Raw genomic sequence first — 17,703 nt, 5'->3', positions numbered from 1 at the left:
AGTTCTTTCTGATGTATAGTCAGAATCTCCTTTATTGTAACTTGAAGCCATTGGTTCAGGTCCTACCCATGTGACAGCCCTTTAGATATTTGAAGATGGCTATCATATCTCCTCTCAGTCTCCTTTTTTCCAGGCTAAACATACCCAACTCCCTCAACTGTTCCTCATAAAGCTTGGCTTCCAGACCCTTGGTTGCTCTCATCTCCACACATTCCAGCTTGTCAATAGCCTTCTTAAGTTGTAGACACAGTACTCCAGGTGGGATCTGACCAAGTAAGAATAGAATAGAACGCGGGTGGCGCTGCGGTCTAAACCACAGAGCCTAGGGCTTGCCGATCAGAAGGTCGGCAGTTCAAATCCCCGCAACATGGTGAGCTCCTTTTATAATAATAATAATAATAATAATAATAATAATAATAATAATAATAATTTTATTATTTGTACCCCGCCCATCTGATTAAAAACTTCCATGAACAGGGCTGCCTTAAGATGTCTTCTGAATGTCAGGTAGTTATTTATTGCTTTGACATCTGATAGGAGGGCGTTCCACAGGGCGGGCGCCACTACCGAGAAGGCCCTCTGCCTGGCTCCCTGTAGCTTTGCTTCTCGCAATGAGGGAACCGCCAGAAGGCCCTCGGCGCTGGACCTCAGCGTCCGGGCAGAACGATGGGGGTGGAGACGCTCCTTCAGCTCCTGTCAACCTAGTAGTTTGAAAGCACGTCAAGGTGCAAGTAGATAAATAGGTACCGCTCTGGTGGAAGGTAAACGGCGTTTCCATGCGCTGCTCTGGTTTGCCAGAAGCAGCTTAGTCATGCTGGCCACATGACCCGGAAGGACCTTACTTGTTATCCAGTAACCCCTGGCTATTAAACATTTTGCTGCCTGAAACGAACCCCCAAAGGTGCGCCAATCAGATGCTTATGGGAAGACAACATGCAAGTTATGAGTACAGCAGCCCTCTCATGTTATTGCTCCCCGGTGACTGGTATTCAGAGACATGAATGGGGCAGAGAGCCAGATGAAGTGATGGAAGTGGGAGGGGGGAAGCAGACTCTGTAAGTGATCAGTTGAGAACTCTGGCAAGGAGGAGGGAAATCATGGTGGTGGTGGTCTCAAAATGGACAGTGCAATGGAAGAGAGGGGGGAAGTGCACTGCAACCAATCAGTTCAGATCTTTTCCAAGAGCAACAGATTGCTTTATGGGAAGAGGTGGAGAAAGAGAAAGGGGATGACAGAAAAGGAAAGAGAGAAGACCTGCCTGCTTCTTGCCAGCCATTTTTGGTCTACCGCCACCAACATCTACCCTCTAGTGGATTGCTCTCAGTGGAAGGCAAACTCCTTCATGGTTCCCCCATCCCTGAGTTAAAATGGAGCAATGTGTTGACAAGGAGGGTCTTGGGGTCTTGAAAGGGCTGGTTTTCAAACAGTGGTGGCTACCGCTTTTGCCAAGAGCCAGCTTGCTGAAGCCTCCCGTGCACTGGAATGGTTTGGCTCTGTGGGTGCAGGCAGCAGCATGAGGAAACAGGCCAAAGTGCAGACTCTAGGCCAGTCTTCCCCAGCCAGGTGCCCTCCTACGTTTTGGAGTACAACTCCCATCATCCCTGATCACCAGCAGAACTGGCTGGGCCTGATAGGGGTTGCATCCAACAACATCAGGAGGGTGCTAAGTTAGCAAAAGCTGCTCTAAGGTCCTAGCTAGGTTCATGGGCATTCCTGCTCATCTCCAAGCACACCATCACTTCGGGTTAGCCACTCTTGTGTAACATACTTAATGGACGTTTCCCTAGCACTCTCCTTCAGCCTTGCACTGTGGCTCCCAAATCCTAGCACTGCTACTGGTTATTGCAAAGAGGCATGTGACGTGCCAGGGCCCTATTAATTCCATTCTATTACCTTCCAGCTCCTGTGAGGCAAATCGGATTCTCTATCAGATATCGAAACTTGTTTCTGCGTACAGGATGTTGCCAGACCCCATCAGTAGTACGAATGCACCCCTGAAGAGTGAACAGAAAAGACTAGTTCAAGAGGTTCTTCAGCATCAGGTGGTAAGCAAAGACTACATCTCCAATACTGATAAGGCTAATGACACATTACACACAAATGCACATAGCAGAGAGACCCTGTCAGCTGTTTCTTCTAAGACTTAGCTAAAGTCTTTTTTATGAGCTGGCTAGAGATGCATGTGAAATATACATCAAAAACAGGAAGGAGAACATGCAAAAGACAGATGCGATAAAGGGATGGGTTTTTTATTTATAGGGATGCGGGTGGCGCTGTGGGTTAAACCACAGAGCCTAGGACTTGCCGATCAGAAGGTCGGCGGTTCAAATCCCCGTGACGGGGTGAGCTCCCGTTGCTCGGTCCCAGCTCCTGCCAACCTAGCAGTTCGAAAGCACGTCAAAGTGCAAGTAGATAAATAGGGACCGCTCCAGCGGGAAGGTAAACGGCGTTTCCGTGTGCTGCTCTGGTTCACCAGAAGCAGCTTAGTCATGCTGGCCACATGACCCGGAAACTGTCTGCGGACAAATGCCGGCTCCCTCGGCCTATAGAGCGAGATGAGCGCCACAACCCCAGAGTCGTGTGCGACTGGACCTAATGGTCAGGGGTCCCTTTACCTTTACCTCTTTATTTATACAACATGCCCAAAGCATGTTTATTTGTTTCTTACTGAACCAATCTCAAAAGTTTCTGTTGCTGAAAGTAGTTTGTGATATGTATGATAAGCAACAAAAGCTGAAGTACTAAAATCTCCTTAATAAAACTCTAAGTTGCCTGACAGTGCCAGTTCTTTGGCCCAAGTAGTCTCTTGCCTCCCCCACCATTCAGTGAACTTCAGGTTCTGAAGCATTTCTCATGCTGCCATGTTCCCAATACAGGAATGCTTTCTCTTGCAAAGCGTTGTCCTAAAATACTGATGTCTATGTGCACCTGGCATAATTCGCAGTCACCAGCAGACATGTATAGCAAGTGGGTTGTGTGGCAAATTTTGTATTTAAAAAGCAAATATTCATAGACTGGAAATGAACTTATGCACCTGAAAGTCTTTTATACTTTTTGTTTTCTTGGGGGGTCTTAAAACACTGGGACAGGGGACTGGGTTGGCAGCAGAGGTCAGTGCAACGAAGATCTCTTCTGGGATGAAATCACGCTGTAAAGATGTGGGAAGAGGCTTTGAACTGTCTAATGCAGCTGACTTGTCTCTTAACTGAGGGAGTTCTAGAAAAAAGAAAGAAACAGCAAGAGTAACTGTTAATATTTGGTGGTGGCGGCAGATTATCTCTACCCCCCCCCAAAAAAAAAAAACCCTTAAAGCTGACAATTCTATCACACACATTTCATGTTAGTGCTCAAGAATAACATTAAAAATCCATATTTATCCCCAATATAAACTGGCCTTCGAGTAAAATTACAGAAGCCCCTGCTATAACTGTTTAGTAGGAGCATTGCTAAAGGAGGAAAGAAGCAGCAACAACGGAGAAAAATATCCACTCACATACCATGCACCCTCAATCAAATAAGTAAGTAAGTAAATAAATAAATAAATAAACTTAACTAACTGATCACTGGCATCACAGATAACTCAGTTCTACCCACCCACCATATAAAGACTGCCACCCTACATTCGTAGTGTTCTTACTTTACCGCAGAGCTTCCCAAACTGTGTGTCACAACATGTTAGTGTGTCAGTTGAAGTGTGTCATGTGAACAGTTCCCGCGCTCCTCCCGGGGCTGGAAAGGGGTCAGTTTAACCTCTGGTTTGCTCTGAATTACTGTGTCATGAAATGGTGCACATCTAAAGAATGTGTCACCAACATGAAAAGTTTGGAAAGCTTTGCTTTACAGGTACACGATACTCAGAATTTTTAAAAGGTGCTTGGAGCACTCAAAGACTCACATGAGAGATACATTGTGATATGCTTTTAATTTCTGTTCTTTGACATTTTCTCCTCCAGTTATCTTAATTATTGGAAAGCCACTTCTTTAAATGATAAGCAACCATATGTAAAGAGGCATATTAAAAGATACCTATAGAAGAGGTGGAAGAATTGATATTCCTACTATAGGCAGTAACAAACAGCAGACACAAGGGATTCAGGTCCAACCACTTCTTCTTAACCTGATCCCCACATGTCCTACTTCCTTCTCTCCAATACAGTCCTGAAGGACCTGTTCTCCCCATGCACTCCCCATGCAACCGCATATCTTGTTAGGCCCAAAATGTGCTTGAACTGAACCAAACAGAAACAGTCCTACTCCTACAAATATATCACAGTACTTTCAGGAATCCAAACACTGCAGACAGAGGCAGTCAACAAAATTCAACCCTGGCTGCAACTATTCGTTACTGAACAACCTGCTGCAAGATTTACCGTTACTATCCTTGCTGACAGATACTAAGGAAGAAGCATCTCTCAGTTTTTTGTTTTCTTGCTTTGAAGTAGATGGCGGCACTGGAACGAGTCCTTTGTTTGCAGACATGACAAAATGTTGATTTTGGCTGGCTTGCTCACTGACTCACAGATTGTTGGCTGCTGCATGTATCTGGAAGGGATATATAACCCACATGGATAGACTGTATGACCGCGATGGATGTGATTCAATTTCAGATTCGGTTTAAGAAGGTAAGATAGCCTGGGGGAAAGGATATAAATTGCAGGAGGCACACACTGTGTTCCTACATTTCTGCTTGCGCTGCAAGCTGCTCCATCTGTGGCCGTTAACCCATTTACAAGGAAGAAGTTGGATTCCTGAATTAGAGTGTCACTTGCCGTCAAGATATACTCTGTTTCACACCACCTTTTCCCTGTAAAACTGAGTGGAGAGAGGCATGAATACTGTCTTAAGCTACATGTATTTGTTTTGAAATGGTCAGTAGATTTAGGGAAACAGCAAGAGGAGGGAGCACTGAAGAAAAGGGAATAGTGTGAGGACATTTGGTGGGACTGTTTTGTTTCTATTTTAGTGCTCTGTGTTTTGCTTTTAAAATACACCCGAGTAGGACCCACGGAGCCCCGTTTCCCGAGACAGCACCTTTCCTCCTGCCAGGGATGGGGAAGGGGTTTTTGGGGCTGCCTCTCCCCTCATCCCTGGCCAGGGCTGAGCAGAGTGGGGAGTCTGCCCCCCCCCGCCCCTGGTTCTGCACTCCCGACCCAGGCAGGCTGCCTTCAGAGGTGCTCTGGGTCCGGCCCTGATCCCCCTTCTCCGCTCTCACCTCCGCAGAAGGTTCGCGGCCTCGGGGCTGCCGGAGGCTCAGTCCGCCCGCTGCATGGCGACCCCGCTGTCCTGAGGGAGAAGGGCGCACGTGTGAATGGCCTCCCTCCCGGGCAGCTCCCCTTCTCCCTTCCCTCGCCCCCTTCCATGAGGACTAGAAGCCCCGCCGGGACCTCGGCCTCGCCCCCCCCCCGCCCGGAGCACCTCGGGGGCAGAAGCGGGGGAGAAGCGGCGCCTCCCTTTACCTCTCTCCGCGCGCTCCCCGTCGGCGTCTGTTGCCATGGGAACCGCGCGCGCCCACGGCAGGCGTCCCTCGCAGCGCCTGACAGGGCAGAGGCCGCTTCCGCCCAGAACTGGCGCCAGGCGCTCCCTGCTTTCATCCCCGCTATCCGCCCGCTTCTCTCTCACGCGCCCCATTTTAGAAAGGTTGCTTTGTTTTGTTTTAAGGCACCGAGTTAGACGCCTTGACAACGGCGATGGGAGCCGGGAAGGGTCCTTGCCCTAAGAAGCAACAGAGCATGCGCGCCAGGAAAGGCCGGTCCGCCGCGCTTGCGCCCAAAGAGAGAAGGAAGGAAGGGCAGTGACGTGTCCGCCTCCCCTGCCAGGCCAAGGACGCGCGCGCAGAGGGAGGGAGGGAGGGGTCCCTTGTATATTCCCGGAGTCCAAGCAGAGCTGCCAACTCTTCCCTTTTCTTGCGAGGAATCCTATTCGGAATAAGGGGGTTTCCCTTGAAAAAAGGGGGAAGTGGACAGCTATGGCACGAATAGTAAAACCCAATTTAGAAAGTGCTGTGTGTCCCCTTGCCGGTCAGAAGAGCCCGTGGCTGTGAATGCAGCTGACAGCCGAGGGGCCACTTAGGAAGGCGGAGTGGCCCCTTCCTGGATCCGAGGGGCTGCAGCCCCACGCCTTACCCTACTCGATGTCACCACCCCACACTCGCCTGCGGTCCCCTAATTTATGAGGGGGTAATGCCATAACTGCAGCATACAGTGGGAAATCTTTCCTGAGACCTGCCTCCTGAACAGTTGTGGTTGCTTTTACTAAGATCGAACAGATGCCAGTCTTCATGTCTATCAGTTGTAATTATGTGAGTCTTGCCCAGGGATATTTTTCTGGAAAAAGAGGTGCCAGAACTGGCCAGGATCGCCTTCTTCGTTCCCTTAGAATTGGCCATGGTGTCCCTTGGAGCATAGCTGCCAACGTTTCCCGTTTTTTAAGGGAAATTCCCTTATTCCGAATAGGATTCCTCGCAAGAAAAGGGAAAAGTTGACAGCTATGCCTTGGAGAGGTGCCAGAACTGAGTTCTGGGGAGTTTCAGCAGGAAAAAGGCCCGGTCTTGCCCCTTCCCTGCATTTGACAAGGCAGAGAGCATGACCTGGGTTGCTTGTGGGCCCCTCCTGCCCTCCAAGCGAGATAGGGATAAAACACGGGGTATCGCTGGGTCCTCCAGGGCTCTGCCCCACCCTGTCCCCCAAACTGCAGTGTAGGGATAGCAACACTGGAGGACACGCCAGGGTTTTGCCCTGATCACTGCTATTCACCTCACCCTTGAAACCTGCAAAAATTATCAGCGGGTTATCTTTAACCCTTTTCACCACAGCCCACCCCCAACCTCCCATTTAGGGATAATAGGTGACTGGTTTATAAAGGCCTACTCTTCATGCTAGGTTCTGCTATGAATCCAGATGGCCCCTTAGATGGGTTACATATAAAAGCATCTATCACTTCTGCCTGGAAAAGGGGAATCCTAGTAGGGCAAACTCAGCCTGCTTGGTGGGCATCATGGGAGCCTACGCCTAAGGGCAAAGGTCCCTTCACTACCCCCATTATTTGAGGAGGCCACCCCCACCCCCCAGTTGATGGGCATTCAAATGGTGTGCGTGCACCATATCATGTGATCAGTTTTGCAGGGTGGGGCTTACCTGCCCCCCCCATTTTATTCAAGGCGGAACCCCGGTGGGCATAGAATGCGGAGTGTCTGGGGAGGGGAGCAGAGAAAGAGAAAACTGAAGGGAAGACTAAATGTTAATGGCTGAAGCCCTGCTGGACTAGCACACTGAACAGACACACTCCACGTCTCAGTGCACACCACAGATGCGCATAGATGATCATGATGATGATGATTTAGATTTGTAGCTGACCCTTCATCCCAAAATCCCAGCAGAAAAATACAAAATGAGAATACAAAATACACCATAAAACAAAAACATAGAATGGAGAATACAGTGGTACCTCTGGTTATGTACTTAAATCGTTCCAGAGGTCCATTCTTAAGCTGATACTGTTCTTAACCTGGCACCACTTTAGCTAAGGGGGCCTCCCACTGCTGCCGCGCCGTCGCCACACAATTTCTGTTCTCATCCTGAAGCAAAAGTTCTTAACCCAAGGTACTATTTCTGGGTCAGCGGAGTCTGTAACCTGAAGCGTCTGTAACCTGAAGCGTATGTAACCCGAGGTACCACTGTACCACATTTTCAACCAGTTCACTGTCTAGGTGCAGTACATCAAGGCTGGAATGAATGCAGGCAGACAAGTTTCATGGATAGCAAAATATATTTCAATTTCTGTAGTACAGTGTAGATCACATAATCCCTTCCAAGTAACAGAATAGGTCAGAACAGACAGTTTGATACATTTTGGAATCGGCTAACAATTCTATATCCCACCATCAACAACCTTCCCTGACCCACAATGTTCTCCATATTACAAAAGATGCAAGTGAGGCTTGGGAAGACCATTTCAGTGTCAGGTACAGTTTGTCCTCTTCTCACCACCATCTGTGCAAAAAAATTTTCCATTGCTCACTCTGAGAAAGAGGAAAACTACAGCCTTGCAATCCAGCACCTCCCAGGTTAACAGGATGCCGCCTTACAATCAGTTGTGTAGATCATTCGCAAGAGATCCGCAACCATGTTGTGCCCATTCAGTTTACATTCACGGATTCAGTCCCAAAGCATGAGGTTGATTACAATTAGTATACTGATCTTCCCACACGTCCCACTTAGAAAAAAGTACACGTATTTCCCAAAGACAACAGGATTTATTTGATAAAATTCTCAAATTATATTCTGAAGATGGAGGTTGGGGGGGGGGCTCTCTTTAAACAAGCAGCAGAAAAGGACACAATGCGATGAAAATTCTTTGGGTGGATCCCGGCCATCTTATAATCACAATTACAGTGCCATCATAGACAATTTAAAAACAAGCAAAAAGCTTTTTGGAATGGATGAGTCGACCATGTTAACACTGATTTAGCAATACTACAATCTGCACATATAGTTTGTAATGTTCTAGCAACAGAAATCTCCCTCACACCTCTATCTAGAACCTGCAAGTGAGTAGCTTCTAAAAACAGTGTGTTTGTTAAGGGTACTTATCAGACTCCTTCAGAGCTTACAAAGGATGTTGATCCAAATTCAGATGCTCATATTTCCTCATCTTTTTCCAAAAGTGGATACTGTTTCAGTGAATTTTTAAAGTTTTGAACTAGATTAAATACTGTACTTGACGTTTGGCATCTTGAAACTACTGTTCATAATGTTCAATCCAGGTGGCACTTCCCCCAAAATCCACAAAAATTATCAATGACACACCCACCTTAGTCAAACCTGGAACACATGGCTTAGCTAAATGGCAATACACTTGGGTCATATCAAAGTACTGATTAAAATTAGCACACTTATCACGTACACTGTTTCCTGCAGCATAAATCAGAATTAAGTTTCTTTTTATCTTTTGCTGCAGTTAGATGACATGAGAAAAGCCGCCAGCACCTAGAATTTACTAGGGCACCAAATTTAGGACAATACAAAGGACAGCAGCTCAAGAACACAAAAAACTTGCATTTCCCCTATGTGCCTACGCTAGTATATAGCACTCACTCCTTTGCACTCTTAGAACGTGTCAGAAATTCACTTTAGGGCGGCTGAGAGAAAAGCTCCAGTTCACTGACACAGTGAACAGTCAGCAATATAGGGGTATTGTTTTTCACAATGACACAGTCCCTCCTTCTGTAGCTCTAAGCACACCACCCACCCAAGGCTGTCTCACAAAGTAAACCAGCGTTTTCAGTGGAGCTGCATGATCACTGCAAGCCAACACACACTCTAGGTTCTTCAACACAAACTGCATTTGCCCTCCAAATCGCTGCAGTAATCATCAGTGAGGAATGCAAGAAACTTAAACTGGACATGTAGCAAAAGGCAGCATTTTGCTGCTTATAAAAATTTAATCCACATAGCACTGTGGGGATCCCCCTGATCAAAACTGGGAGCCTATTGTTAAAGCTCCTCAGCCCTATGCCTCAATTCCAATCCACATTGGGGCTCGACAGATGCTATTTATTTTCAAAAGAACTAATTGCATAAACAGCATCAGGTCCACTTGTGTCCTTAGCTAGAGAGCAGGAACCCCTGAAGACACTGGTTCTGGTTAAAATGGGAATGATACAGCCCTTAGTAGCAGACACCACCCACTTTTGCCATAGCTAAAGACAGTTTCCCTTTAAAAAGTCTGCAGTCGTTTTAACACGCTAGCTGTGTTGTCATTGTTTAAAAGACAAGCATCTTCTGGCCTTGACGCGGAGGGATATCCCAAAGGGTGTCAGACCTTAAGACTGCAAGTCCAGGAACGCGGTTTCACATAGTCAAGGAAAGTGGGCTATAAAACACAAGAGGAACAGTAATGTTAGGCAGGAAATGCTGGGCACTTTCACTTCTGTAGAGTTATCCGTTAGCCATGTGAACAAATGCCAGTGATGAAACCAAAGTGTTTTACTTTGCTGTCTCTCAAGCCTGGACGGCCACCCAACTTGCAGTAGCCAATCTAGGCAATTAGAAGTGGGGTGGGGGTGGGGAAAGGCTTGCCTTTCCCTGTAAGACCCCCAAATTGGCTTTTCTTTGGGTCAGCTTCACCCAGACGCTTTAACTCTCTGAATGGCAGGTCTTCCAGGTCAAGCAGAACTGCTGTCTGTAATCCTGAAACTACAATCCTACTTGGCTCCAGCTACTATGAGGCCTCAACAGTCCAAGAACCAGCCCCAGGGGGTTATGCATATGCATGTGGGCTGATCTGGCACTGCATATTAAATAAGGAAAGGTAGTGGGCACCGCATATTAAATGTGGCAAAGATGTAGTGAATTCTTTTTGTTTGAACCCAGGAGATTCAAAGGTGGCAGTTGAATAACAGAACACAGCAAGTAGAATGAAGAAACCACTGTGCTCCACTAAGGCCTCTCACCCTTTTCCATTACCTTCCTCTCCCTCCCTTCTTTACTGCCCCCTTCCATCCTCTGAGAACCTTTGGCTTTCACCTCTCCAGAAGGGCAGAAACTCGCTCAGAAATTTACATTATTCATATAAAAAGACATGGAGGAAGTTTCAAAGGTATTTTTTTCTGACCCTGCTGCTTGTTATTCTTGTTAGAAAGAAACCTCTACGGTAGCTATTCTGGGCAGAATGCAACCTTCTAAAAATCTGGTTTTCGAATTTTACGTTCACATCTTAGGCCTTGAATGAATAGTCCAGAATAGCAGCTCAGCTCTGTTCCTCTTATTTCCAATGACAAGTGGGATACTCACATTTTTCAAAGGGCAGTGCTTATGGGCATTCCATTCCAGGCTGTAGAGGTAAAGTATCAGAGTTATACCAAACCCAAGCGTAAGCCACAGGATCACCGTCCAAATGGAGCCTTTCCGACGGTCGCTGAGAATGAAGTTGAAAAACGCTGATGGAAGAAAATTAAAATGCACTCAAAATTCCTGTTAAGGACACCAGCAGCATTCTTTCCTTGATCCCCAGTTAGCAAAGTGTCCGTATCAGTATGACACGTTGTACCTCTTTCCATAGAAATAAATGGCTCTCAACGGTTTTTTGGAGTTTCAGTGGAAAAGAGACAGAGCTTTCCCTTTAAATCACACAGAAAAATCAGTGGGCCACCTACTCATATGAAACAAAGTTGGCTATATGATAGGAAAAATACTTGTCCACCATGACAGATGGTTGATACTGCCAGTGCCAAGCAGGTGGAAAGGGACCTCTTTTCAGGTTGCAAGCTGAAGACCTCCAAGGATCATCTCAGAAGTCTTTGAGAAAGCCGCATATTACAGTCTGGAGCATTATCAGAATTTCTTCCTCAGCCAAGCCAAGGAAGTCCTCCCTCCTACTCTGGCCATGATCAGTCTCAGAAAATGGAGATTTAACTAGGGTCAGGAGAGGCTTCTAGGTTTAGAGGGAGCAAATGGTAAGGCAGGCTGCAACACAAGCCCCTTGTATCTTAGAACATTAAGTATAGATGGCAACTCAAAGCTAATCCTCAGAATTTACAGAAACTGCTGCTGCCGGGAGGTATATTTGGTAAGGTAAACTAAAGGGACCCCTGACCGTTAGGTCCAGTCACGGACGACTCTGGGGTTGCGGCGCTCATCTCACTTTATTGGCTGAGGGAGCCGGCGTACAGCTTCCGGGTCATGTGGCCAGCTTGACTAAGCCACTTCTGGTGAACCAGAGCAGCGCATGGAAATGCCGTTTACCTTACCTATTTATCTACTTGCAGTTTGATGTGCTTTTGAACAGCTAGGTTGGCAGGAGCAGGGACCGAGCAATGGGAGCTCACCCCGTCGCGGGGATTCGAACTGTCGACCTTCTGATCAGCAAGTTCTAGGCTCTGTGGTTTAGACCACAGCGCCACCCGCACCCCTTGTTATATTTGGTACTTACGTCCAAAACACATGTAGACGAACAATAATACTGGATAGAAGAAACCAATGCTCATCGCCACGATGTATTCATGCACAACGGCGGAAAGAGTGAAGACTGACAGCATAGCGACTGCTTTGAATTTCTTCCCAAATAACTGGTGGTGAGAGAGAGACACAGACAAACAAGGGGAAGGGTGACTCTCTGATAGGTGAATGTATCAGACGATATCCAGTTTTCAAAAACAACAGTGAACAGCTTGTGATAACCACCCTTAAATTGCCCATTCACATTTATTGCACAGGGAGGGTTGTCTCCAGTGGTGGCCTTGCTCTATCAAAAGGACTTTTACTTGCACAAGGCAGGGCAGCTCATTTTTGCTGATCCCTCCTACTCAATGGAGCCCCACAAACACTTAACGTGAGAGCTGGAACAGTGTGGGATATGGCATAGAGGGGTGAAATTGGTGGTAGACTGGTAAAAAAAAAGTGACTTCCCAAATACTGGATACAAACCAGACTGCATAAGTACAAGCTTCTCTCTTTCCACCTTCTGTCAGATCTCTGTATGGGTAAAGTGACCAGGTATTTTACATGTTGTGTAATTCACCTTTACATTAGAACTTTAATAAAATCATTTTGTGGGGGAAATGTAAAGATCTCTGCCATTCCTTAAAAAAATGACTTTCTATGAGAGTTGAAGCAAGGGGGTGCGTTAAACGATGGTTGCTTACCCAAAGGACATCTCTGTATACATAATAATACAGCCAGTCATGCACCAGCACATTTATGGTTCGGAAATACCTTGCATAAGATGTAGAATTCCACCAGTCCTGCAAGAGAAGATCAGGGAAGTAAAAAGAGCAGAGACCTTAGAGTCAGTGTTTAAAACTGCAGGATCAAAGTGCCAAGTGCATTCCTGCTACTCAAGTGTTTTAGAGCAATTGGCAATACAATCTCTGTGAACACCTGGTGTACTGTTGCAATGTATAACTGAAATTCCCCAAGAGCTCATTTGCAGGCATTAAATCCTAACCTCCTCCTTCCCAAACAGCCACCCGGAGAATAAGTCACTGGTGTCCCAGTATTTGTAGCTACACTAGGTCTCCAAGGCTCAGATCCAAAATGATCAGAGCTAAATCAAATGTGACATTTTCTCTACATGAACACTAATTCAATGTAGGTGGGGGCAACCTGCAAACCACATTCAGAAAAGAGAAATGTAGAAGGTAGCTGAAATTCAGAGGCCTTTTCTATCACTGTCCTCTAAACTGCTCAAACTAATCATTAATGGCCCCAAGCGGAAGCAGCAGCAGGATCAGAACACACATTTGTATGATCCCTTGGAATTATTCATTTATTTAACAACATGTCTATATATATATACTGCTTGACTACAAATAGAACCTCTGAGCATTATACATAAGGCATTAAAATTGCCAATAAAAGTTTAAAAAGATTATATGAAGAAAATAATAAAAATTTATCTAGAAAAAAAATCTGTCTAAAATGTATAAGTTACTGTTGGAGTGGCATACAACGGATGAACAAGTTAAATCAGTAATGATAGATTGGGCAAGAGATGTAGGACATAACATAATGTTTGAGGATTGGGAAAGATTGTGGAAGAAAGGGGTTAAGTTCACTGCATGTATAATGTTAAAGGAGAATATAATGAAAATGATGTATAGATGGTATTTGACCCCTGTTAAATTAGCAAAGATATATCATATTTGTGATATTTTATGCTGGAGATGTAAAGAAAAAGAAGGAACTTTTTATCACATGTGGTAGACCTGTCCCAAGGTGAAAGACTTCTGGGAAAAGATTTATAATGAATTGAAAAAAAATGTTGAAATATACATTTATAAAGAAACCAGAGGCCTTTCTTCTTGGAATAACAGGTTTGGAATTGCCCAAGAAAGATGTTAAATTATTTTTGTATGCCACAACTGCCACTCAAATTTTATTAGTAAAAAAGTGGAAAATGCAAGAATTTCCTACGGTGGAAGAATGGCAGATGAAGATGATGGAGTTTTCAGAGCTGGCCGACCTAACCGGAAGAGTCCGCGACCAGAAGGAGGAGGAGTATCAGGAAGAATCGACAAAATTTAATGATTATTTAGTTAAATATGTAAAATTAAATTAATTGGAAATAGCTTGCAGATATTTAATTGGCTTAGGATTTCATATAAGTTAAGTGATGAATCAATATGTTTAATTTTAAAATTAAAAGATATAAGGATGTTAATGTTTTAGTTAAATTTCATAAGAACTTTGATTTGGAAAACCGTTAAAAGGAAGTGCATGGAAATTCAACCAAGGGGAAGCGAGGAAGTCACTTAACCATGTTAATAAGTGTAATTTTAATAAGATTATGATACATGTTTGTTTATTTGTTTTGTTTATAATTTTGTGAAAATCAATTTAAAAATTATAAAAAAATAAAATAAAGGCGCCAGTATATGACAACACTAAAAGAAGGCTGCAGGTGAGTTCTGCTATTTATAGAGTGGACATACGTTTCTTCCATGACGCCATACCCAAAACTATTTACATTTGTTTAAAAGTCACAGCAAGGTTAAAATTCTATCCGAAAAGCCCAGTAACACAACACATAGCAACAAATGCTTTTGAATCAGGAATGTCAACAGAAAAAAAGGCACAGGTTCTCTTTTTCACCAGAGGTAAAGGAATGTATTAACAGGTTGTCCAGAAAACTGATGGTATCTGATCGGCCTCTCTAGGCAGGAGAAACCTCATCAATGGCAAAATGACTCTCTCTCTGTCTTGACATTTCTAGCAAATGGAGGGTTCCACGAACCAAGGTACACTCTAAAACTGATAGCAAATACTTATTTGCGTGTTGTGTTTTGTGCATGTGTGAGTGAGAGAGAGAGATATCATGAGCCTTGCACATCAATTACCTTGTAGAACATTCTGTCAGCAAAGCGCAGCATCTCAGCAAAAGCATTCTGCCAGAAGTGAAGGAGTAAATAATATAAGATTAAGGTCACCAATGCATCTGTGGAGCAATGAAGAAAACATGTATTTCAGGCTAATTTATTTCATTCATGTGGAGGGGGAAATGGCTTGCCCTCCCCCCTCTGTATCCATTTCTCTGTATCCCAAGTTTCCATAAAGGCTCTAGAATAGCAAACACTTGAAATAGAAGCAATGAAAGTATTGATTGACCTTGCTTAGGACAATATCTGAGGATGTTTGCTCTTGACCATTTGCTAATACAGTGGTGCCCCACAAGACGAATGCCTTGCAAGACGGAAAACTCGCTAGACGAAAGAGTTTTCCGTTTTGGAGGTGCTTCGCAAAACGAATTTCCTATGGGCTTGCTTCGCAAGACGACAATGTCTTGCGAGTTCCTGCTGGTTTTTTTTCCTCCCCCCCCCCCTTTTCTAAGCCGCTAAGCCGCTTATCAGCTGATCCGATCAGCAGATAAGCCGCTAAAAGCCGCTAATAGCGCTAATAGCGCTAATCCGTCAATGGGCTTGCTTCGCAAGACGAAAAAACTGCTAGACGAAGAGAATCACAGAACGGATTCTTTTCGTCTTGCGAGGCACCACTGTACAGTGTTAGGCAAAGGTTTTTTTATCTTCTGCCACATATACTGTACTGTAAAAGCTCTGTGAGGGGCAAATGGTAGCAGATAAGCTAGCAAGGATAAGAAATGGGCCTAGCAATAAAGATCATTAAAGATTGTTAATGTGTAAATGTAAAGCTATGTATTTTAGTTGCTTTGGTCATATTTGCTAAAGTATTAGTTAGCTTGAACCTTTATATATATAAATAGAAGACGTATAATGTTGTGCTTCTGTTTTCAGGCCACGAACTGAGCAAGCAGACTTTCCCATCTCTGGGGGGGGGGGATTCCATGAGGAATTTAAAAGATAAAAAAGGAGTTTACCAAAAACAAAAAAGCAAACAAACACTGGAGCCTTTCTGCTAGGGGTTATATGGTTAGAAATTCCAAAAAAGCATGGTTAAGTTGTTTATGTATGTAACTACAGCTAGGTTTACAGCTAAGAGCAACAGAAAAAATTAGAGCCTATTGTGTTATGATTATGATAAATGAGTAACAATAGGCTGCAGCAAAGGGGGGGGGGATAAGGAAAACATCACAGAAAATGAGCTGAGAAGTCAAGAACAGAAAAGAGATCCATTTTTAAAAATGCATTGGAATGTTATGTGTAAAATGTTCAGAAATTTAATAAAAGTATTATTTTAAAAATTGTTAATGTTTTAGATAATTCTGTTGCTTTAGTCATACTTGGTAAAGTATTAGTTAGCTTGAACCTTTATATACCTGCATATATAAATAGAAGGTATATAAAGTCCTTTGCCAATATTAGACTAGAACCAAGGATAAAGAATCTGCTGTTTGAGTTAAAGATTTACTTTTGTGTCATCTGTTTATTGTTTGACTTGGCTGTTCTGGTCTGAGGTTAGTTTGTTGTACTAAGTGATGACTTGTAAGGGGGTCTTGACCAGAGCATGGAAGTCATGACCAGACCATGAGGATGTCATGTCATCGCTAATGCATAATGGACAACGTAGAACTCGTTATATATTTAGCATGATGTAAACTGTATGTGAAAGAATATAAAAGCGTATTGAAACCTGTGATCAGTACAGTACCCACCATTTTAGCGAACTGTCCTTGACTGCAGTAAAGTTAATAAAAGGGTACTGTTTTGCTGGAATCCTTGGTTGAATTTCTTATTTAATGGGACGAACCTGGGGAGTGATTTTGGCCCCTCGCTTGACAATGACCATGTAAATAACTGATTACCCTCCCATTAGGAACCATTATCTGTTTTTTGACTGGCATCTAAAACAGACAATGATGGAGCCAGGCACTCTTCCCTGGGGACTGCATTCTACAAGCAGGGAGCCACCACTAAAAGGGTCCCTTTCCATGTTCCACCCTCCACTCCTCCCTAAGATATTTATGCAGTGACCAGGCTGGTTCACCAGCAGAGAGGAAGCCCTTCTGGTATTGCGGTCCTGAGCCGCATGAGGATTTATAGGTCAAAACCAGCACTTTGAACTGAGTCCAGAAACTATCAACTGCTTGCATCCCCAACACAAGACTAAAAAGCAGTGTTGGATGAAGCAGGATTGCACCTTCTCCAGTCTACCAGGACTGATGTTACTAAGGAACATACTGCAAAAGGTGTTCAGAGAGAAGAGCAGGAGCTCAGTGGTAGTGAGGGCATGCAAAAGGTCACTCTGCAGCATCTCCAGGTAGAGCCAGGAAATGTTCCCTGTCTGGAAACCCTGGAGATCCACTCCTGGTCAGTGTGGACGACCCTGAGCTAGATGGGCCAGTGGTCTGATCAGTGTAAGGCAACTTCTCATGTTCTCTCAGAACAGTGAGATTCACACTCAGCCTAAGCTATTGCCCCAGGAACAGGTTTTCAGGAACCCTACAAGTCAGGGAACCACAAAGCTAAGATCATATATCCAACAGGCCATACACTGCCAGTTGTTGCCAATATCACCACTGTATCTGATTATTTATTTGTTGCTTAGAAAAAATCCAGAATTAAAAGGGGCCAGGGTGATACGCAAAAGCACTCACTTGGAAGCATGGTGTGCAAGATGCAAAGGGCCAGCCCTCGTATATTAAAGTGCTCTCCACCGTATTTCCGAAATGCAGGAAAGATGTATATTTCACTTATATAGTGCAAGTAGAAGAGTGACGCAAGGACCTAGACAGGAGTAAAAACAAAAGCCCCTGATTATAAAAGTAGCACAGGAGGAATCCGTAAGAGAGAAA

General features: G+C 44.5%; 2 protein-coding genes across 7 annotated transcripts in view; both read right to left on the bottom strand.

The window, feature by feature from the left end:
- AXDND1 (axonemal dynein light chain domain containing 1) overlaps positions 1-4,506 on the bottom strand; it is a 41,103-nt gene extending 36,597 nt beyond the window's left edge. For both annotated transcript variants that reach the window (XM_082229042.1, XM_082229043.1), the window contains exons 1-3: positions 4,371-4,506; positions 3,035-3,216; positions 1,894-1,994 (exon numbers count right to left, since the gene is read on the bottom strand). In XM_082229042.1, coding sequence (XP_082085168.1) covers positions 1,894-1,994; positions 3,035-3,216; positions 4,371-4,479 — 392 coding nt within the window. In that variant the 5' untranslated portion in view covers positions 4,480-4,506. The remainder of the gene's footprint in view (positions 1-1,893; positions 1,995-3,034; positions 3,217-4,370) is intronic.
- A 3,239-nt stretch (positions 4,507-7,745) lies between these two features.
- The window catches only part of LOC309535705 (sterol O-acyltransferase 1-like), a 54,344-nt gene continuing 44,386 nt past the window's right edge, over positions 7,746-17,703 (bottom strand). For 4 of the 5 annotated variants that reach the window (XM_082229085.1, XM_082229087.1, XM_082229084.1 and 1 more), the window contains 6 exons: positions 17,506-17,635; positions 14,834-14,931; positions 12,641-12,739; positions 11,929-12,064; positions 10,791-10,936; positions 7,746-9,870 (listed from right to left, as the gene is read on the bottom strand). In XM_082229085.1, the coding sequence (XP_082085211.1) occupies positions 9,814-9,870; positions 10,791-10,936; positions 11,929-12,064; positions 12,641-12,739; positions 14,834-14,931; positions 17,506-17,635 (666 nt within the window). In that variant the 3' untranslated portion in view covers positions 7,746-9,813. The remainder of the gene's footprint in view (positions 9,871-10,790; positions 10,937-11,928; positions 12,065-12,640; positions 12,740-14,833; positions 14,932-17,505; positions 17,636-17,703) is intronic. The other variant, XR_014221346.1, reaches the window with a different exon arrangement.

The sequence above is a fragment of the Podarcis vaucheri genome (assembly GCF_965113315.1).
Source record: "Podarcis vaucheri genome assembly, chromosome: 6".
Classification (NCBI taxonomy): Eukaryota; Metazoa; Chordata; class Lepidosauria; order Squamata; family Lacertidae; genus Podarcis; species Podarcis vaucheri.
This window is presented reverse-complemented; position numbering and strand designations above follow the sequence as displayed.